The following is a 24,323-nucleotide window of genomic DNA, read 5'->3' on the forward strand; positions in this document are numbered from 1 at the left end:
GATACAGATAGTGAATCAGACAACGATTTCTTTTAAATTTAATTAAAGTGTTTTGAAATGTCATCTTTTTTTTACTGTGGTCGATTTTGAGAAACTTGTTTGAATTGTTTTCTTAAAATAGGCACACTGAAAATTTTATTCAGTTTGCTTCTTTCAAGGAAATATATACATGATATATAGGTCCGAATTTTGCGTTTAAGTTTATTGATGAAATCTCAGATTATTTTTTTACTAGACTTACTGCATTGAATGGAGTAAATGTGAATGGGCCACAATCATAAACACATAGAAAATCTAAAATTCCAAAACCTAAACTTTTTCGAAATTTCTTTTTTTTTCTTCTTGTTTTTTTTTCAATTTTGAGAGAATCATGATTTGTCTAATGGTTTCTGTCTTGATAATTAACTTTTCATACACTTCATCCCCATGATATTGCTATTCTCAAACATCTTCAAATATATAGCTGTAAGTTGAAAGTCTGGATATTCAAATAAATGTGATCAAATTTACAGAAAAGTTTCAAACTGACGAACGTTTGTTTGGGAACACAATCAGCTTAGATATTATTTCAGTAATAGAACTCCTTTTTTTCATACGGCGGGAACATGCTGACTAGTACTGTACTTTTACGAATTGACATTTTTGGGGTCTCAAATCGTAAGAAAAATATAAAGAATCTGCTGATTATGACCTGTATTATGAGTCCTATGGAATAAAAAAGTGGGTGAAATGGGGCAAACTATTTTACCCTATATCGTTAGGGGAAAAACAAGAAGTCCTAACATCTAACAAAAAAACCCATAAACCTGACCAGAGTACATCCTACAGTTCAACTTGTATTGAGGGGTTAAAAAATCCACTAGCCCGACGCCCGGGACTAGAGCCTTTAGGCCTCGGGCAACCAAAACTTGCTACAACTACCTTTTCCTCAAAATCTATTGAGCAAGCTCATGTGAATAAAAACTAACAAGTTCTTTCTTAATGTCGTCATATCTCCGAAAACTTTGCCAATTTTGAGAAATTTGTTTTGACCCTGAATTCGTCTATATATTCCCTATTCCATATACCCTAAATGTAGGTCTTGTTTCTTGTAGCAGCCTTCAAACTACCGGTATGGTCTATTTACTCATCCAAGACTAAATCCACTGTTGTGTCAGTTTCAATGTGTTTCAAAACGAGTATGCTAATAGGATAGTATGCCCTTACCTTAAAAAAAACCGTGAAACTGTTACAAGAGTGGATGAAGTCTTGGATAATTCTGTAGGTTAAACAATTAAAAATGTTTTTGTTTGTTAAAAGACTGGAAATAATAAAATATTATAATCCAAATCCATTGCTTTTAATTTTGGGTTAGTTTCCTTTTACGTCGAAAAGAAAAGCCTTCCCGTCATTTTTATTACACACAAGAAGCGTATTTTCTTTTTTGTCAAAATAAATTCCATGCGGCGTATTCAACCCATCTGAATCAGTTAGAAGTTCTCTATAATGGCAACCATCATCCGATGCTACTACTACAGTGTTAGTTTTACGATTGGTTACATACGCATTTCCCTCATTATCTGTAGAAACACGACATAAATCTTGATATTTAGCATTTTCAAACTTCTGAATTAGTTCACCCTCCAACGAGCAGTAATCTATTGACCTGTCGTCTATGCATACCAACCTTTTTCTGTCTACTGTGATATCGCTGATACGGGATGAACGTAAAGGTATAGTACGGATTAGTTTACCTGTCAGGTCCATCACTTGTATTCTACTTTCATCAATAACAACGTACAGGTTATCATCATCATATGTTATCCCTCGGCAGAAACCCGCGGTTTCGATTTTTTCAATGGTGACAGAAGCTGTAGATATATTTATTATCAGTATAGTTTTTTGATCTGTACACGATACTGCTACAGTGTTACTATTTACTTCTGTTAAAAACAACGGTTGATACCTGGGCAGACAAATGTTATGAATTTCAATACCGTCTACATTACAAATATTAATTCGGTTATTAATAAAGTCGATGAACACTAGTTTATTGCCTATTTTGATACAGCTATTAATTTTTGGAGGTTTATTCCTGTAAGCTTTGATAGAAAACTCTTGACGAAGTTCGACAGAAACAGGCAGGTTGTATTTGACGGGTATTTGAGCTTGGACGAATGCTTCTTCTGTGTAACAGAAATTTTCTGAAATGGATAAGCATCTTATTTGGTATTTAAACAAAAAAAATTAAAAATCATAGTGCAAGTAACTATTTAAAAGTTATAAGATATTTAATAAGACTGTAGTCAAAGGGAGAGATTTAGCGCTATAAAACCAGGTTCAATCCACCATTTTCTATATTTGAACATGCCTGTACAAATTCAGGAATATGACAGTTCTTGTCCATTCGTTTTTCATGTGTTTTGTCATTGATTTTGCCATGTGATTATGGACTTTCCGATTAGATTTTCCTCTGAGGTCAGTATTTTTGTGATTTTACATTTTCATTAATTGTTTAAAGAGAGTTTACTTAATTCAATTACAGGAAGAAATTCCCCGACATATTTTCAATATGCAAAGTGACCTCAGTGTGACCCATCTCGTAAAAATTCGGTGATCGCAATACTCACGGATGTCCTTTAAATAAACTATTGTCTGTTTGTACATGTTAAACATATGCTCAATACCCATGCTTTTTGTAGGTTGCATATTTTGACGTTGACAAACAGGCGACAATCGTTTAACTTCGGCTTTAAAACACGAACTTTAATTACCTGCAATATTTTCACAATCAATTTTGACCGATTGAAATTTATGCGAAAAAGAATGACAAAATCGTGCACAGAAGACTTAGTTTATGATGTTTGTATGCATTGGTTCAAGAATTGGAATACAAAAAAAATTCACAGGTCACTCATTTCATATGACTTAAAGAAAGTTAGGGATTATTTTATAAATAATTCAAGTATACCTTGATACGACTAAGGTTTTTCAGCACGATGTTGTTTTTTTTTTGGAATATCAAGGTTGTTTAGAAATTTGTGTAAACAATAAACGCTAGCCCATCATGGATAAACAGGTTAGTAATCTGTTTACAATTTTATAACGAAAATATATGTATTAAGGTTTATGTTTCTGTAGACATTTTTGTACGCACTTTTCAAACTTCAATAGTATCAAAACAGATATAATGAATAATAGAGATAGGCCATTTTGTACATATACCAAGGGGTAACTTGATGCAAAGCATTATTATTTACTGTTTCATTACATTTAATAGAAAAAGAGTACTTTGTGGCAAATAAACCCAAAATTTTTATAGAAAATCCACAGCCTTTAATAGAGATTTTTGTTATACATAGATACATAAAGTTTTAAGAAACCTGTTTACTCCAAACACCTCGTGCTGAATCACTAAAGTCGAGTGCACCCTAAAATTTCATTTTATTATTTCATTGTTATAACACAAATCATTTGTAATCATTGTTTGCAAATTTAAAACCCGCAAGGGTCCATAATTGGATTAATAAACTATTCTTATTCTTATTCTGTACTTGATTTGGTTCATATTTATATTTGTTTTAACAAATAACTACATAAACTTATAAGGAAGGGATACAGTTGCAATACTGTTGTCAGGTCATTAAAAATTGCATATTTTGACGTTGATTCACTTAAAGGGTCTTTGCACCGGAACTTAACACATTTAAAAACCAGTTGTTGGCATACACGGGTTATGTTCTTCTCATATATTTTATGATCCCCTCACAGGAAGGATTGTGCCTAATATTTATATGAAGACATAATCTTTCAATCAGATTAATTGAAGTCTGGAGCTGGCATGTCAGTTAACTGCTAGTAGTCGGTGTTATTTATGTATTATTGTCATTTTGTATTTTTTCTTTGGTTATATCTTCTGACATCAGAATCGGACTTCCCTTTGGCTGAATTTTAATGTGCGTATTGTTATGCGTTTACTTTTCTGCATTGGCTAGAGGTATAGGGGAAGGGTTGAGATCTCATAAACATGTTTAACCCCGCCGCATTTTGCGCCTGTCCCAAGTCGGGAGCCTCTGGCCTTTGTTAGTCTTGTATTATTTTTAATTTTAGTTTCTTGTGTACAATTTGGAGTTTAGTATGGCGTTCATTATCACTGAACTAGTATTTGTTTAGGGAGTAGCTGAAGGACACCTCCGGGTGCGGGAATTTCTCGCTGCATTGAAGACCTGTTGGTGACCTTCTGTTGTTGTCTGATCTATGGTCGGCTTGGTGTCTCTTTAACACATTTCCCATTTCCATCTCAATTTTATTAATAAACTTGTTTTAAGGAAATCAATGCTAGCACGGCATGCAATTATCCTATATCATCAGTCGACAAATTGCCAAATATGAGAGTACAAGGATAAAGGCTGTGGATTGTCTATAAAATTGCCATATGTTTAGCATTGAATCAACGCTAGTGTACATAATCCTTAGAATCTTTTGATTTTCCACAAAATTTTTGTTTTATTTGCCACAAAATACACATTCTATTAAATGCAATCACGCAATAATTAATCATACGTTGCAGGAGATTTTAAATTTTAAAACAAGACCTTTTTTGACAAAAAGTATTTCAAATTAATTACAACTTTTGTTGAAACAGAAATTACTTATTTACAAATTTTTTTTACAAAGTTCGTATTTTAATACAGTCCAATTCCTTATAAAGATGAGGTAATTATTTTAACAGCAGTAGGATAATTTATTAAGTCAATGTAATACAAAACAAATTGATATGTAGGCTTTCTTCATCTCAACTCTTTTTAACATACATTGTTGTTGTAAAGAAAACTTGCAAATTAAATGTGCCATTTCTCTCCTGAAATTATGCTGACGACTAGGAAACCGTAGAAAATTAACTTAAGACATCGAATAACAAAACAACCAACACAGTGATTGAAATCGCCAAGATTGCTAAATAAGTCCAGCGACAGCGATATGGCTAATTTTGGTTCATCATAACAGTAATATAACATGTATATAACTATCAACGATATAAATAATATAGAGACGTATTGTGCTAAACAGTAGCCTTTTCCTTGTGCTGCACATACATTTTGTTCATGTCTTGAAATTAAAGAAATATGTTGCCACTGCACATAATGAAAACAAACCAACATTTTGTTCATGTCTTGAAATTAAATAAATATGTTGCCACTGCACATAATGAAAACAAACCAATCAATCAATCAATTGTGAGATGACCCTTCAGAAGGCAGGCCGTTTTGAGCTTCAGAAAATATCATTCATTACTTAAAAAACGTTAAGGAAATGTTGGGAGGGGGGATTGGGTAATTACATTTATTTAAAAAAGTAAAATCACAAAAATACTGAACTCAGAGGAAAATCTAATCGGAAAGTCCATAATCACATGGTAAAATCAAATGTTAAAAAACATCAGTTCAGAACATTTACGAAATGATCTGGTAGAAACGAATTCTGCAATATGGGAAACTCTTATATCCTAAAAAGGATAGTGTCAGTACATACAAAAATCTGCCTCGGAAGGGGTAAGGACTGCATGCATTTCTTAATGATGTATGAATATCCATCAAGGTATCTGAGGAATTTTAGGTGTCTGTGAATAGAAATATGGATCTTTTCCTAAACAGGTAATGTTACCCTTGCCTAAAGGAGCACCTTTTGTTTGCTGAAACTGTCGATCTTCTGGCAGTGAAGTATTATAAGAATTTTGGGCGACTGAATATCAAATATGGTCATTTTAGTCCTTCTCCAGTAGGTGATGTTAACCTTGCCAAAAGGAGCGACTTTTTTGTTAGTACTGTCGATATTCCAGCAGTAAAACATTTTAAAATAGCGTGTCTGTTTGGCTGTGCGGAATGTATAAGTACGCAGCCAACTCCAGGTGGAAAATAGAGTTTAAAGAAAATGATATTCTCTGCATGTTAAAAAACAATTTAAATTAACATTAGCAAAAATCAATCCCACCTTTAAAAAATAATATACAAAGCTAGGGAGTCTTGTCTTTTAAAAAATGTAAGACATCAAACAAAAGACTTAAAAAGAAGATAGTTTAATAAAAAGAGACCTTTTAAATAATCCTGCAATCGAAGTAAGGGTGTACTGTAACCAAGAAATCCACAGTCTAAAACTAGGAGACTGATATGAGGATTCGGTCACAACTAAATGTTAAACCTAAATAACCATGCACCATAAACTAGCAGTAATACACAGAAGATAAATTCCACTAAGTATATAATTTATTTCCAAGACTGGAACTTGTCACTTGTCACCAAGCCTGTGACTTCCAAACTTATGTCTTTTTCAAAATAGTACTATATATATATGAGAATTAAACAATAAGCTAAGATCAATTATTGCATAATGTGTTGACAAATATAAACAAGTTATTATCCAGATAAAGAAAGATAAATAATTAATACAACTCGTTTAGCAATGTCTCTAATTTAAGAAGGATAAAGGATTAAGTCCTGAGGCATTATTGTCACTTTGATTATAAAATGTCCATTATCAAATAGATATATATTAAATTATTGTCCAGGTAGAATATATAATATAAAACATAATTAATGATCAATTCTTTGAGTCTCAAACATTAGCATTAAAAACCTAAACACATCTGATAGTCATTTTAACTCTGTCATAGTACAGTTAACAAGCTTTGGCCAAGACAAAAAAAATGCAAACTTATTGTGTATGGGTTATTTTGCGACATTGTATTGTGCATTTATTTATGACATATGACAGATCATAGGATCTACAATTAATTTAACAAGTGTCCCGGTATATACCTTTACTTTATATAACATTGACTTTGATAATATAATAGAAACTTACAAATAGTATCCCAGTGAAGAATCCTGTAAATGCTTTTAAAGTTGAAAATTATTATATTTTGGACCACAAGCTGCATCATGGGCCTTCCTTAGATTACGTTATATTAAGTTCTGCCAATGAGAGAGTTAAAAAGGGGGAGAGGCAATACCAGTAAAAATTTCAAAAGAGATAAACAATAAGTTTTGCTTATTTAATAAACATGTCAATATTTATAGTAGAGAACAACCGTTGGATAACATAAGGAGATGCATTTAAAAAGGAAGATGACGGTTTAAAAGTGAGAGTCTAATTATTTTCTAACAATTGACAGTGTTCATCATTGCTTTTTGGTAGATTTTCTATTGTTTTTGCTTTGGTAGAAAACTATTGCACATCATTACTGCTTTTTTTTTCTTTTTTCTCTCTCTCGTCATTGATACAACAATTATAAGTTGGTTTACCTGACCAAAAACACAAGACTTGTATGGTATAAAAGAACAAAAACAAAGCCAAATGCGTATAAGGTCAACTATGATAAGGCAGTTAAAACGTCAGTTTTTATTTTAATTTACAATCTTTTGTTCTGTGATACAATACGTTTTTTTTTTTTCGATTATAAATGGTTATATAATATTGCACTGCTTCTGTTATTGGCTAAATGGAAATTCTTTTTAACTCGATTATATTTTTGATCATAAAAAATATAATCGAGTTAAAATCAAAATGCACTTACCGGATTGAACGAGTTCTGCATATATATCCGTGTTTCCAAGCATGTTTCTTCCCTTGCCTTTCATAACGAGGGTTTTAAAAAACCCGTTTAAGGTGATATTTAAGCTATCAGGAGAGTGGAATACATTATTTTTTACTTCGATATTAACGATCACACGTCCATTGTCACCAATCAAACATTTTCCTGTGGCTTTGTCCGGCAGGGTAATTGTTGACTCTTCAAACTCTTCTGAAACATTTTAAATAAACTCATCATGTATACCAGGACTCAATTTTATATATACGCTAGACTTAAAATATCATTCAGTAAAAGATAAACGCTACGCTTATTTTGAAAAATAGATTTAATGAATGTGTTTGTCTGCAAAGTAATTTGTTCGGTTAGAGTCATATTTGACGACGATCCGGTTTGATGTTTCAAGACAATGAACGTTTTAAAGAGACAAATTGGTCAAAAACGGCCAAATTTTAACCATTTTTAGGCCATAAAAAGATGGAGCGCAAACTAATGTCAAATGTCAACACAAACATTTTGTTAAAAAATATTCATTGTCGGAACATGTGCTTTGTGTTTCATATACTAACAATCAATGTTCACATTACAGGTCGATAGTAAAGAAACCAAAAAATATTGAAAGTATTTCAAAAACCGTGGTTCTAGATAACGAAATTTAAAACAAGCCAACATATAAATCGCACGTGTGAAAATATGAAAATAGTTGTCTCTGTTCAACGCTTACAAGTAGAAAAAGTTGTAGCGTATACATAGATGTGACAGTATTCGTATCACAAGCCCAGTAGTCAGCACTTTTTGTGCTGACAGGAATTGTCGTTGATATGGTTATATTTATAAATTTACTGTTTACAATTTTTTTGAATTTTTTGAAATACTAAGGCTTTTCTACCTCAGACATAGATTACTTTAGCTGTATTTGGCAAAACATTTAGGAATTTTGGTCCTGAATGCTCTTCAACCTTCAACTTCGTACTTTATTTGGCCTTTTTAACTTTTTTGGATTCGAGCGTCACTGTGAGTCTTTTGTAGACGAAACGCGCGTCTGGCGTATATACTAAATTAGTCCTGGTATCTATGATGAGTTTATTTACACATAATTACATTAGATGTATGTTTCATTATAATAAGTTATTCTGATTGGCCAACTGCACATCTCGTGCTATTCCTGAAACAATTGTATTAGACAATAACATTTATCATTCATGATGACACGAGGTCCCACAATAAAGTGCACAGGTAAATTAAATGAAAACTTGATAAAAATCGTGTTTTCATGATTCTAGCTAAAATAATGTAATTATAAGTATTGAATGCTTCTTTTTGTAACTTTATAGGGTTGTAAAAGCGTTGACCGTGCGCACATTTTTAGTATGAAACGCTTCCGCGCTTCATACAAAATGTACTTCGGTCAACGCTTTTACACCCCAATAAATTTACAAAAAGCAGCATTCAATTCTTAATTATTCGACATCAAAACGCATTAAAAAAAGACAAGAATACCTCATCCAACTTGTGATAGCAAAACTATCGAACTGAACTTCATGTGAATAAACGTCTTGTTTATGACTTAAGCGGATCTTATTTTCAAACAGATTTCGTTGTTGCGAACAAGTGAATTGTCTCTAAATAATATTTATTTATAACACTTATTCACCTTCTGCACTTGCAATAACTGCACTTGCATGTGTTTTGATATAGCTTGTCAAATTGCATAATTTGAAAAGATTTTGGATGAAGGTACTGACTTCACTCTTGAAGAGGTCGTCATCTAGAACTATTATATTCTTAACATCAATAAATACTATGATACTGCCTTTCTCAGCTCTTATTAAATTGATGTTTTCACTGTTGAGGTTTTCTTTAAGTGAGTTTATAAGTGTGACCACTTCTTCATTGTCGTCTACGTCATGAATGACTATTTTTAGCTTGGTGTAACTCTCTTTTGGATTGTGTGCTTTAAACAAATAAATAAAACATACATTATTATGAAATTAATTTAAAGAAAGTTCCCACAGATATCACAAATTAATACGGAGTATATGAAACGGGAAATTCGATTCGAAGAAAAAATCGCGAAGAGGACCGTTATTCATCGTCATTATTTTTCAAGATGACCGTAACAAATAACAAATATATCCGTGATTCCTTAATCCGAGCAATAGATAATGTTTAGTTCGTCTCAATAGAGGCTCGCTTAGGGGATACATATAGTTTAAATCAATGTCTGTTTAGTTGTGTATCGGGGTTTTTTCCAGGACATAGATAGTAAATTGCATATTGCTAGTAAACCAAAAAAAGATGGATATATTAAAATTAATATCCGCTAACCGTGCCAATGTGTATGAAAAGTCAAATCACAAAAAAATGTCACAAATAGAGGTACAGCAGTCAACATTGTGTTTCTAATAGTAGCACATTAAAAGCAAACTTTGCTTTGATGTAGGAATAACATTTTATTTATAAAATTAGACAAGGTTCTTCCTTGTAATACCCTATTTGTACAAGACCATTTGAAGGGTGTAATTGGTAGACTAAATATAAATTTGGTAATAATTTGCAGGAGCTCACCTTTATTAATTTGATCGTATTGAAAAATGAATATTTACAGTTAAAAGATAAAGACAAACATATATATACAGATCTATTTTGTTACACCTTGTTTTATTTTTTTGGCAATCGTCAAGGGCAGTCAGCAGGGTTGAAGAACATTAGTTGTTTGACCTGCTTGTCAAATGCGTTTAAAATATATTTTTCACTCTTTTGGTCTTTTTGGAAAATGTTGTTTGTGCTGTATTTAGACCCCTCTACAACGAAATTTGTTACATGCATACGTATAAAAATTGCGGTTTTTATCCAACGCAATCAAAGGTTTGACCGTTGTTTTCAATTTAGAATTTAGACAAAATCAAATTATTAATCGAACATTGTTTCTGTATAAAACGCGTTCACCGCATCTCCTACGGTTCATCAGACGGAATTGTTATCGTTAATAGTCTCGACTTTTGACGTTACCTTAAAGACACGTCATGCGGTAGTTTGTATGTAATACGGAATCGTACTCGCGGACCGAGTTTCACTTCCTATTTCAAGATGGCATGTACAGTTCAATAATATATAGTTCCTTGGCTTCACGCGGAATTTTATCTTCGGGCCACATCTTAAAAAAGGGATATATTTTAAATTTTCCCTTTCCACATCGGTCAAAGTGTTTAGAACATTCATAATTTTACAAGTTAAAGATATGGTGGTTTCTCAGTCTGAAATTTCATAAGTTTGGATAATATGCAATTTTCTTTGGATAATGCTTTGAAATACTGAAAAAATGGTTTGTATTACTTGGTAGTTCACTTAGAATTTTACCTTACCAAAACTGATAACTTGAAATTTCTAGCCATTACATGTAACTAAGTTGTTGATCAATCCTAGCAGCTAGGTATATGAAAACATGGTACTTAAAATATGTTATAGCTATTTGATAGCATACATGAAGCAGGTAACTAATTCGTAGGCCACATAGAAAACCATAAAGGAGAAACGAAGAGAATAACATATTAATTGATTAATAGTTTCTCGAATAACTTATAAAAATGTTCCGAGAGGAAGATAAAGAGTTTCTTGTTTGTTTACTTAATATCAAATTAAAAATAAATGTTTTCATGTGTGTAATAAATGAGATAAAATAACTATATTTAAGAGCAATAAAACCTCATTTTTAATTTCACCTTCATCTGCTCTGATTTTTTCAATTGCTGCTTTTGTCGATTTTCCTTCAAACACATGAATTTCTTTTCGAGGATTTTCAAGAGCAAATCTGTAATTTTCTACAAAATCAAAAAAGTATTGCAAAACATTGACAGCTTTAATTAAATTAATACAATCATTATATTATCGCTTTTCACTAAGATATAATTTGAAAAATTGCAGGTTGCAGGTTTAAGTATTAGATATACCACTAGGGCATAAGCTTAAGAGGGTTATTATCTCATTTAATTTTATGAGCAATGTTAAAGGCAGGGTATCCAATTACCATACACAACCTTGTGTAAATAAACTTACAACTAAAAATAGAAATCTATCAATTTACATTCATCATAATATCTTGATAGGTATATATAATACATACATTTTCGTATGAAAAGAGAAAGCTTACCAAACATTTGGCTAAAACCTTCAACAAACACATAGATTCTCACCACTTACTAATACATGTACATATTAAGCATCAAGACTTGACACGGTTTTTATTTTAAGTGCCTTTTAACTTAGATAACATCATTGTATATATTTTTGATTTACAGTATTTCTGGATTCTTTAGGTTAGTTCTATTGCATTCTTAGCAACTTGGTCCTTCTCAAAAGTCGAGTTTTTGCTTGATGCTCCTTTAAATTTTTACTACGGTTATACGCTATGATAGGAATATTTTTGAGTAACGTGTTTCGGGTGAAATAAAAATACCGAGCGTCTGTTGCTCCTTTCGTCATACCGTCTCTTCGGCATCTGTTAGCGCTCTCACGGGTACAATTCTTGGCTGGTTTTTTTTTATAAAAATAATCTATACATAGGTTAATAGGTTAATATTAGCAATATCTATGACAAGTTCTAAACATGTGAACTTATTTAAAAAAAAAAAAAAAAAGTTATGCCCCTTAGAATTATTATTTTTTTAGAAAATATTCTCGTTATTTAGCGATTTCACGGATAAACATTTCATCAGATAAAGGGAAGCAAGTTATTTTTTGTTTGTTAACTTGTGCGCATACAAGAAAGGGCATAAACAATTATTTAAACCTGATAATTTCTTAATATCAGCCTCAAAGATGTTGAATGACCACTGAAAGGAATTTAATTATTTATGTAACTAGATAAATACAGTATAATTTATATGTTCTATAGAACCTGTTAAGCCTCTGTCAATAAGTTTTTATTGCTTACACTTAATTAGAATCAATGTTTAAAACTATTAATAGCAATTAAGAAGTAGGATTAGCATTATACAATACATGTTTGTGTATTGAAATTATGATTATTGAATTATTTTAAATAATTTTAAATTTATTAGTCATGGGGTAGATTTTATACATGTATTAACATACATTTAATATTTATGTGTGACCTGCAACCTGCAAATAAGCACTTCCAAGAATTTGAAATGGCTGATTAAGATGTTCTTTCCTTTATACTTTATAACTAGATTTAAAATCAAATTTCATCGATTGGTTGTTGGTGTTATAAACGTTTTATTGGCGGAGGAAGCTTGAGTACTTTGAGAAAACCACCGACCTTCGATAGGAAACACTAGTTGGAGTCGAGCGCACCAGCACGATCGGATCCGAACTCACAACCTCCCTGTTGACAGTTGTATAACCACTTAGACCACAAGGCCACCCATTCCACAAAACCATACTTCAAGAGCTCTATCAAACCTAAAATTGCTAAATAATTTGGTATCATAACATTTTTCTCTATCGAAAACAATAGTTTTATTTAATTCGTTCCTCAAGGCTCTTCAACTTCGTACCTTATTTGGCCCTTGTAGTATATTATGTTTATTTGGTTTTGTGGTAGTTAGTCATTAGTAATAGATATTGTAAGAGTTTCTTTCCCTTTTCATTGTAGACTCCTGTAATCATGAATGATAGTTTGAATTTAAGTTGATAAATAAATCATGTATCTACTTGAGAACTCTTTTGAATGATTATTAACTACACTGCAGTTTTATCAACTTAAATCATCATGCATAAATATCTCAGACCTGAACGATTGGATGCCAATCCTGATTCACCTAAAGCAGCAAAAGAATGGTTTCATTGGAAACGAACTTTTACAAACTTTTTAACCTCTGCCGGAGAAGAAGCTCCAGACAAATTAATAATCATGATAATGTTGATGTACGACCACAAACGAGGTATTGGCTAGGCACTTGTTGATAACACGCAGACATCAGACTGGCGAGACACTTGACCAGTTTCTCAAAGAGCTAAACACCCCAAGGGTGACTGGGGTATAGAAATATGGTCGCTTGGTCTTCTCCCGACCGGCAGTAAAACGCATGCCGAAGTGGGGCGTCCGTTTGGCTGTGCAGGATGTATCAAGTTCGCAGTCACGTCCGGTCAGAAGGGGGACGTTAAATCCGATGCCTCGTGTAAAGAGAGTTCCACGCTCTTTGCACGTTAAGAACCCTTGCAACACCTTTTTGACGGGTCCGTAGGTGGCCTGTTGCAAGGCAAAATGTCTGTCCCTATCCAATATACCCTCATTTTCCAGTGGCAGTTCAAATTTCCCCGACCTACCTATAGTATTTATTGTGAACTTGTTCTCGTTCTGAATATGCATGAAATATTTGCCACTGGACGTTAAGCAACCAACCAACAATCAATCAATCAATCCAAGAGCTTAAAGTATTGGCAAAGGATTGTTATTTTCAACCAGTAACGGCCGATAAATATTTAGAAGAATACACAAGGGACGCCTTTCTAAATGGACTTTATTCACAAATTGTTCGACAGCGTTTGTTGGAAAATAAAACTCGACCAGGCGCTGGCATTAGATCTAGCTCAACGCAGTAATGAAGTGTATGTTCAGCCATATTCTGTGACAGCCGCGATTGGACTAAAACCAGATGAAAGTGTTTCAGACAGCACAACAAAACTACAATCAGTTACTGAAGAAGATAAGATTACATCAGCTGCTGCACAATGACCCGGAAGTAAACAAAAGTGCTTCATTTGTGGGATTGATGCTCACGCGAGACGTTTTTGTCCGGCAAAGGATGCATCTTGTCATAATTTTAGTAAGAAAACTCTTTTCGAAAGTGTGCAAATCTAATTCATCTGCCTCTTGTACTCCCATATTAGCAACCGTGACTGCTGCATCTCAACAATGTTTAAAAAAAAAAGCGGTAATAAATGTGCGTGTAAATGGACATCCATGCAAAGCCTTGATAGACACGGGTAGTTCTGAATGTTTCATTGATAGACAATTTGCTAAATTAATGTCAGTAAATATAAATGACGCTACCGGAAGTGTATCGATGGCATCCAGTGCTCTCAGTAGTCCTATAGTAGGAATTTGCAATGTGAACTTTAAACATTGAGGGACTTTTTTTATCCGAATAGGCAGTTATCTGTCCTCAATAAACTCTGATGTGACATTGTTTTGGGACAGGACTTCATGAAAAGACACAATAGCATAAAAATAAGTTTCGGTGAAAGCAGACCAGCCGTAGATATTAATGACTCAAATACAGTTTGTGGTCCAGCTGCTTCAAGTGTTGATCCCCCGGAATTATTTGCCACCTTGACAAGTGAATGTCGACCTATTGCAACTAAATCAAAAAAGTACAGTGCAGTCAGTAGAGAATTCATCGAAAAGGAGACATCAAGAATACTTACCGAAGGTACAATTGAGCCTAGTATGTCACCATGGAGAGCTCAAGTTTAAGTAACTTCAAATGAAAGGCACAAGAAAAGACTAGTTATCGATAATTCTCAAACTGTAAACAGATTTACTGAACTTGATGCTTATCCGTTTCCTAATATTTATCAAATGGTCTCAGATATCGCCAAATACAAGGTAGGTATAAAGTACGCCTGATTTACGAAGTGCCTTTCATTAAATTCACTTATGTGAACATGAAAAGAAGTATACAGCTTTTGAAGCCAATGGCAGTTTGTATCAATTTCGACGGGTCCCATTCGGCGTTACGAATGGAGTTGCTTGTTTTCAAAGGGTCATTGATCGTATTGTGGCCGAAAACAAATTAGAAACAGTATTTGTGTATATCGATAATTTCACAAAAGGAGGAATGGACCAAAATGAGGAAAACTTGCGTAGATTTCTTGATGTTGCGGACAAACATCAACTGACATTTAATGAGGACAAATGTGTGTATTTTGTCGAATCAGTCGATCGACTTGGATATACCATCAGTCAAGGAGTTTTGCGACCTGACCCGGATCGAATGAAGCCTCTAATGGAACTCCCTGTTCCTCACAGTCCTAAATCGGTAAAAAGAGCCATAGGAATGTTTTCGTATTATAGTCAATGGATACCAAGATTCACAGACAAAATCAAACCTTTGGCTTATGCCACTTCGTTTCCGTTAGACTCTATTTCAGTGAAAGTGAAATTCGATGATTTAAAATCCGATCTTGAAAACGCAAGCATCAGTTCAATTGATGAAGCTATTCCTTTTGTCGTAGAAACCGATGCCTCGGATTCTGCTATAGCCGGAAGTCTCAATCAGGGTGGAAGGCCTGTTGCTTTCTTTTTGAGAAATTTAAATGCTCATGAACTAGGACACTCACCTGTAGAAAAGGAAACATGTGCCGTTATAGAAGCTGTTCGCAAGTGGAGGCACTTATTTAGTGGGAAACACTTCACTCTTGTCACTGATCAGGACGCAGTTTCTTCTGTTTGATTCAAAGAAGCACGGTAAAGTGAAAAATGACAAAATAATTCGATGGAGAACAAAATTGAGCTGGTACAGCTATGACATAAAATACCGTCCTGGACGAGACAATGCATCAGCCGATTGTTTTTCTCGAGCCTACTGCTCATCCGTCACGTCCAATACTCTTTCTGAATTACACAGTGCACTTTTCCATCCGGGCATCAATCGACTTCTTCATTTCGTCCGTTCATAGAACTTACCTTCGTCAGTTGATGACGTCTACAGAACAAACCTGAGATTTGTGCTAACCTCAGTATGCTAAACCGAATGCGTCGCCTCTGTCAGCTACACGACCTTTTGAACGTTTAAGCATTGATTTTAATGGACCATTGCCGTCTGTTAGTATGAAGAAGTATATTCTTACCGTTGTTGACGAAGACTAAAGATTCCCGTTTGCCTTTTGTTCCGATATGACAAGCGTAACAGTTATTCAGTGTTTACGACAGTTATTTACTCTTTTTTGTATGCCTGCTTATATTCACTCGGACCGTGGTCAATCTTTCATGAGTGCCGAACTCAAAACTTTTCTACAATCGCATAGAGTAGCTACTAGTAGGACCACGCCATACAACCAACAGAGCAATGGTATCATCTGGAAAGCCGTGACACTAGTATTAGAATCATTGGAACTTAAAAAGACGCAGTTGGAGGGTGTATTGCCAGATGCACTGCACTCGAAGTATTGTTCGAAGTTTGGTATGTACATCAATTAACTTTACTCCACATGAAAGGTTTTTCAACTTTACAAGAAGATCATCATCTGGTCAATCTATTCCGTCGTTGTTCCAATCCTGGACCAGTTTTAATGAAAAAGCATGTGCGTGCGACAAAGTATGATCCTCTCGTCGAGGAAGTAGATCTTTTGGAAACTTATCGAACTTATGCGCATGTTAGATTGCCTGATGGATGCGAAACTACCATCAGTCAAGAAGACAATCAATAAACAATGACAATCTTGATCGTTCAGTTTTGAACGATAGTTACATGGACATTGCCGAAACCGATGTTGAAAATACTACACAAGAAGCTACCAGCAACATGGACCCACTATGGAAACATCTCCCGTTATTAGACGTTCTACACGTGAAATTTAGAAACTAGTATGTAGATTTGGATTTGACGATTAACTGAAGAAATTTTTTTAATTGAACTATTTTGTTGACTTTTAGAGGTGGTGAATGTAGTATATGATGTTTATTTGGTTTTGTGGTAGTTAGTCATTAGTAAAAGACATTGTAATAGTTTCTTTCTCTTTTCATTGTAGACTCCTGTAATCATGAATGGTAGTTTGGATTTAAGTTGATAAATAAATCATGTATCTACTTGAGAACTCCTTTGAGTGATTATTAACTACACTACAGCCCTATAAACATTTTTTTCCATTTGAGCGTCACTGATGAGTCTTTTGGAAACGAAACTCGCGTCTGGCGTAAATATAAAATTTTAAACCTGATATCTATGTAGTCCAGCGGCTACAAGCATATTTCAGACGGTAAAATCCAAAATGTAGGACTTCATAAATAAATCGACCCAATATCGAAGGCTTGTTTGTGAAAAGGTATTACCATGCTTCTAAAATAATATGTGGTACATACCTTTGTTATATACTACTTTTAGATAAATTATATATATTAGATGTCTTTAAAATTCATACTTCCGGTTAAATCCAACATGGCGGACATTGTATTAAAATAAGCTTTTAAGAGAGGGTGATTGACATGTTGTTTAAGGTACTGCTACTATCATTATTTTGTGCAAGAACCTTTCTTTGATGCTTCTTAGAAATACAATGTATAAGACATATGTTTTACCTCCGGTAATATTCAAAATGGCGGTCATAGAAATATAATTTTTTTATATTGATATTTAACTTCTTTTCAAAATGTGAAGAAAGTCGGTTTTTTTTTTGTGGTGGTCAGTTATATTCTAAACCACTCATCATATGATGTAGTTTATATTTAAATACAAAGTTAACACTTCCGGTAAGAAAAAAACAATATGTCAAAGGTGAGTCCTCAATCCATATCTTCGATGTAGAGTTTTGGATAGATTATTTATAAAATAATATAAAATCACTTCAGTACTAAAACATTTTAAAAATTACCACTATTTGGCAAAAATCATGTTAGTTCCCAGTCACCACCACATGCATACGACGAAGGGCACGGGAGACTTGATTTTCCACATTGACAACAACCGCGGCAACCTTTCTTGCATCCACAATGTGCAAGCTTCAAACAAAACCATGAGGCCGCAGAAAGAGTTTCTTAAAGTGATCCTCTTTGTCCCTTCGTCATCCATTAGCGCTTGGACTGGGTAGCATAAGAGCCAATTTCAAGATCGTCCCCTAAACACGTGTATTGTACGTTTTTCATGCTGGAAAAGACTAGACTAAGTTGAGGGAATACCCTCAATTAGCCTTTCCTTTTGCGTAAATAGTTGTTTCTTGCTTTTTTAACCATGCTTACCCAATCTGATAAGTTTGTACGATCTTACAGTGAACACCGTTGAACACCAAAGTTAGCATGAAGAGGCTTATACTAGAATCAAGATACATGTGTATGATGCAGTGATACACAGACACTTAACTGAGTCATGACTCGAACAGTCAATACTGATGTTGCTGTCATTGCTGTTTCGTTTTTCCGTGACATAGGGGTAGACTAACTTTAGCTTGCGGTGATTTATGCGGATCTATTATCATTCTTTATGTTAAAGTCACAACTTCAAATGCCATCAATGTCTCCCACGCAGTTTTTTTCCCCTATTCAAGCAAACAGAGAACCGTATCACAAAATGTGTGTGTGTTCACACATCGCTAGTGCATTTAAAAGGTCGTCGATATATATTTATCCAAAGCTTTTCCCCTTTTAAACACTATCCATAGTTCGTCTGCCCCTATGTCACGGAATAGCGAAACAGTAATGACAGTATCATCTATAACGACTGTTCGAATAATGACTCGTTTAAATTCGTGTTTCACTGCATCAGACACGTGCACTATGTTTTTAGTGTCAGCCTTTTAATGTGAATAAAGTGTTAACTTGAAATACATTACGTGGTGGTTAAGATAGAATATCCTGACCATGTGTTGCTACAACTACAATATGCATCCACAGGTGTTAAGAAATTTTGTTATAGCTTACTAGCCCTGTTGGAAGAACTTATAGCCCAACAAAACTATCCTACTAAACTGAAATATGCCTGAAAAATTCAGAAGTTACTGCAATCTACAATGAATTATAAACTTCGCAATTTTTATCCGTTGTACAGTAGATTTTTTTTTTCAAATTGAATACCCAAAACTTACATCAAAAACATATCATATTCTAATGCAACAACGTTTGTAACGTTCATTTTGATTGGATAACGTCACTTGTTTACATGGCATCAATTGACAGTTGATGCTATGGGACGTACGCGCAAGCGCAGACGTTATATGACAGATTTTAAATACATGTTTACGGTTGTTTTCTGTCAGTTGCATTATAATGGAGATAATTATATTGTATTTTAAGCTCCGACGGCATCAATTGGGGATTTGATGGTCGCAAATACCCGTTTACTGTCTCCGCTAACGCGTCGCCAGTAAACTTAATTTGCGACCATCAAATCCCCAATTGATGCCGTCGGAGCTTAAACTACAATAAAGTTATCTCCTAATTAGCAGATATATTCAATTAATCGAAAATTGAATATTCATTAAATATACTGTAATAATGAGTTGACCAAATCCCGAGATGGTATAAGTCTTTACCACTTCTAAACATGGTTATATAAAGTCATGCCTTGCATAAAAGGATTGGAATAATTTTAATCAGATACATCCTCACATTTGTGTAAAAGAAAGTATCAGCTGGTTATATGTAATGCTCATATTTGTTTTCAGTTTTAAAATACTATTTATTAAAATAAATCAGATGACCACAATTATTTACGTGAATAAATATCACCATCCATACGGTTTGTGTCTTTTATAATTGTTTTATACACGAAGTACAGTAATATCCATATTTACATTTATCACAGGTACAATAATTGTGGGCTCTAAATACAAACCGAGCACAGTCTTTAAACTGAAATTATTTTTGTTATTAATTTCATTTCTTTAAAAATCAAATTCATTTGAATATCAATGAAGATAATCATGATTGATGACATATTATTCAGGGACTAAACTCAACGCTCGCCCAGTCGTTATTTTCAGTTTTATTTTCATTTAGTCTTTTTGTATAAAGATTGGTTGGGCTCCTAAAATTTCAGCTTTGCCCCTGAAAAAGATATCTTGGGGGCCCAGCTGGCCCCTAGACAAAAACAGTTAAGTTTAGTCCCTGAATTATTGCATCAATATTTAAGATTTCTGAAAGCTGTTAATGTTTAGGTCATGGTTCTATAGGCTTCTTAACACTATGTAAACAAAAACAAAATGGCTGACATAACATGTGCACATGTTACATATTTATATCTGACAAAAGTCTGCTGTCCAAAGGGATTCACATTTATATTGCAATACATTATTCATAAGCAGGTACAATCGTGTTTATATTTATGTGGTTGCATGAAAAATGTACAATACCCCCTGTACTGAAAAATCGATATTGAAAGTACGGGATCCTTTTACAAAATCAGTTAAAATTCTGGGAATCCCAGATGACGTAGAATCTGACTGGCTAAGATATAAAAGTGATGAGGGGATTTTTCACTTTCTATTATGGAAGTGCAAAGAATATTTTGTTACTAGTCCGTCGGGCATATTGGGTTACAAGTTTTGGTTGCCCGAGGCCTAAAGGCTCTAGTCCCGGTCGTCGGGCTAGTGGATTTTTTAACCCCTGCATCCAAGACTTCATCAACTCTTGTAACAGTTTCACGGGTTTTTTTTTTTAAGGTAAGGGCATACTATCCTATTAGCATACTCGTTTAGAAACACATTGAAACTGACACAACAGTGGATTTAGTCTTGGATGAGTAAATAGACCATACCGGTAATTTGAAGGCTGCTACAAGAAACAAGACCTATATTTAGGGTATATGGAATAGGGAATATATAGACGAATTCAGGGTCAAAACAAATTTCTCAAAATTGGCAAAGTTTTCGGAGATATGACGACATTAAGAAAGAACTTGTTAGTTTTTATTCACAGGAGCATGCTCAATAGATTTTGAGGAAAAGGTAGTTGTAGCAACAAATGCCCAGGATGTTCTGTGTTATCCACATGATGGTGTTTCAAGTTAGCCCAATGTGTGAAGAGACTTATACTTAAATCAAGATACATGTGTCTGATGCAGTGATACACGGACTTAACTGAGTCATGTCTCGAACAGTCGATACTGATGTTGCTGTCATTGCTGTTTCGTTATTCCGTGACATAGGGGCAGACGAACTTTAGCTTGCATTTGAAAGTGGGAAAAGCTTTAGATATATATCTATCCATGTCCTTTCAAATGCATGTTTACTTGAAAGGGAACTACGTTGTTGACATGGATGGCTTTTGAAGATTTGACTTTATGATTTAGAATGATGATTGATCAGCCAACATCACCAGATATGGATTTGATAATGTCAGTGATAAAACGATACGTGGTTTTGTAGTAAGATCGAACAAACTTATCAGATGGGGTTTACGAAGCAAGAAAACATGTTTTTGGAAGAGGAAAGACTTATTGATGCTATTTGAACGACTCGGTCTAGTGTTTTTAAGCATGTAAAACGTGAAATATACAATGGCGGGTGTGGGTGAGTAACAAGCTTGGAATTGATTCATATGCTTAAAAGTCAAGACGCTTATGAATAGCGAGGAGGGAAATATGGTCCAGTGGAACCCTATTTGACCACTCTTTGTGAGGCCTCTTCACCTTATCAGGAGCTTGTACATTATTGATGTAAGAAACAATACAACGGTCTTTGTAAATGAGGAAAATCAGCTCTCCGCTTGTGACTAAACATGTATTTGCGGCCATAAATCAGTAATTTTAAAGATGTTTTAGTACTTAAGTGATTTTATTTTATTTTAATCAATCTATCCAAAACTCTACATCGATGACATGGACTGAGGACTCATCTTTGAAATTTACGCCATATTGGTTTTATTTACCGGCAGTGTTAACTTTGTAATTAAACATTAACTATAGAATAGAATAAATGGTTTAGAGTATAACTTAAAGCCAAAAGTTTAATGACCAGCATAAAAAAAAACATCATTTTCTTTACTTTTTTGAAAAAAAGTTGAATATTAAAAAAAAATTATGATATTCCTATGTCCGCCATTTTATATATTACCGGACGTAAGGGTTTTAAAGACATATGTCTTATACAGTGTATCCATCAGAAGCACGAAAGAAAGGTTCATGCACAATTTAATGTTAGAAGCAATACTTCAAAACACATTTCAATCACCCTCCCTAAAAATAAACTTTTTTTAGCACAATGTCCGCCATATAGGATTTTATATAGAAATATAGTCACTTGGTCTTCTCCCGACCGGCAGTAAAACGATTGCTGAAGTGGGGCGTCCGTTTGGCTGTGCGGGATGTATTAAGTTCGCAGTCACGTCCGTCAGAAGGGGACGTTAAATCCGATGCCTCGTGTAAAGAGAGTGCCACGCTCTTTGCACGTTAAGAACCCTTGCAACAACTCTTTGAGGGGTCCGTAGGTGGCCTGTTGCAAGGCAAAATTTCTGTCCCTATCCAATACACCCTCATTTTCCAGTGGCAGTCCAAATTTCCCCGACCATCATCCTAGATGGCCTCTATTACAACAACCTACCTATTGTATTTATTGTAAACTTGTTCTCGTCCTGAATATGCATGAAATATTTGCCACTGGACGTTAAGCAACCAACAATCAATCAATCAATCAATATAGGATTTTACCGGAAAAAGGGTTTTTAAAGACATCTAATCTATATAATATATCCAAAAGTACAACAAAACAAAGGTTTGTATCAAATATTATTACAGCATCATGATAAAAACACCTTTTCACACAGTAGCCTCTGATATTGGGCTGATTTAAGTATGATGTGTGCCATTTTAGATTTTACCGGAAGCGAGATATTTTTTTAAGATGCCTCCCTATCTGAAATAAAAGATTTATAGTTGAGGAAGGTCTATGCCAAATTTCATGTTTGTAGCAGGATGTGCACAATTTTTCGCAAAGCTGCCGTACTGGAGAACTCAGATTGTCATATAAAGTAAGACATATGTTGATGAGGTAAACACACTTTTGGGATAACTGTTTTATTGTTTTAAGCAATTAAATATTTTTCAAAAGAAAGCAGATAAATTCAGTTGTAGCTGTGAGAGCAAAATAAACAAACATACCTTCCAGTTGTTCAATATCTGCTCGAGCAACGAGTAGTTTATTTTCATATTCAGGATCGAGTACACAGGTCTGGTATTGCTTGACAATGTGTGCATATCCATCGCTGGGTGATTTTTGAAGGAATTTATCTATTCTCTTTCCTACTTCGATAAATGTATCGAAAAAATTGTGAAAAAATGAGTCTGATATATTAGCATTCACTTTATGAACAAAACTGTTCCGCTCCCGTCTTATGCGTTCAATGTCTTCACCTATTCCAATCTCTGTGTCAATCGGATTCGTTCCCCATTGCCTAGACGGTGGTGGAATATGAAGCTGGAAAAAATTGACAATAATTTTGTACGATAGACTTACATCAATCTCGGTATATTCATTGGTCAGTAAGGTATCTACCATAATAAGCTCAGATTTGTTCAGCCTTCTTCTGAAAGGAGCATTTTTCTCGATACTGTTGTACAGGTCTTTTGCTTTAACTTTAGTGTGTCTCATTAAATCTTGCATGATCTTTGTAAATACTTCCAAGACCACCATGCTGCACTTTGCACACCTTTTCTTGTCTAGTGATGACATATTTCTGGTTGTATCTAATTGTAAAATAATATTAAACCATCAATAATCTGGATGCATTCAATTAATAATGTTTAGTTACAAAATAATACGATATACTACGATTATTGTTTATTTGTCGTTGAATATTTTTTTTAGATCAACTGGTCGATGTCAACTTGTCATCACTAAAGAATGCATAAAAACAACAAGTACTTGCTCCACGGAACGATTCTTTGTATAATACAGGAACTGTGTGTATTTTTGCTTATGTATGCTGATGGTATAATACTGTTTTCTGATGCCGGAAAAGGCTTACAAGATATGTTGGACACACTTTTATTGAACACTCAAAAATGGGGTTTAACTGTGACCAATGCTAAAACAAAAATTAAGGTATTTAGAAATTGTGGTAAGGTGAGGGGTGAAGAAAAGT

General features: G+C 34.0%; 1 protein-coding gene across 1 annotated transcript; it reads right to left on the bottom strand.

Moving 5' to 3' along the window:
* Positions 1 to 1,317: 1,317 nt before the first annotated feature.
* Positions 1,318 to 23,921, bottom strand: LOC143051099 (uncharacterized). The gene is made up of 5 exons (XM_076224128.1): positions 23,341 to 23,921; positions 11,290 to 11,388; positions 9,222 to 9,521; positions 7,553 to 7,780; positions 1,318 to 2,183 (listed from the first exon to the last, which is right to left on the bottom strand). The coding sequence occupies exons 1-5, from the start codon at positions 23,909 to 23,911 to the stop codon at positions 1,351 to 1,353; spliced, it is 2,031 nt and encodes a 676-aa protein (XP_076080243.1). The 5' UTR covers positions 23,912 to 23,921; the 3' UTR covers positions 1,318 to 1,350.
* Positions 23,922 to 24,323: the final 402 nt, after the last annotated feature.

This window comes from Mytilus galloprovincialis, chromosome 11 (genome assembly GCF_965363235.1).
Source record: "Mytilus galloprovincialis chromosome 11, xbMytGall1.hap1.1, whole genome shotgun sequence".
Taxonomy (NCBI): domain Eukaryota; kingdom Metazoa; phylum Mollusca; class Bivalvia; order Mytilida; family Mytilidae; genus Mytilus; species Mytilus galloprovincialis.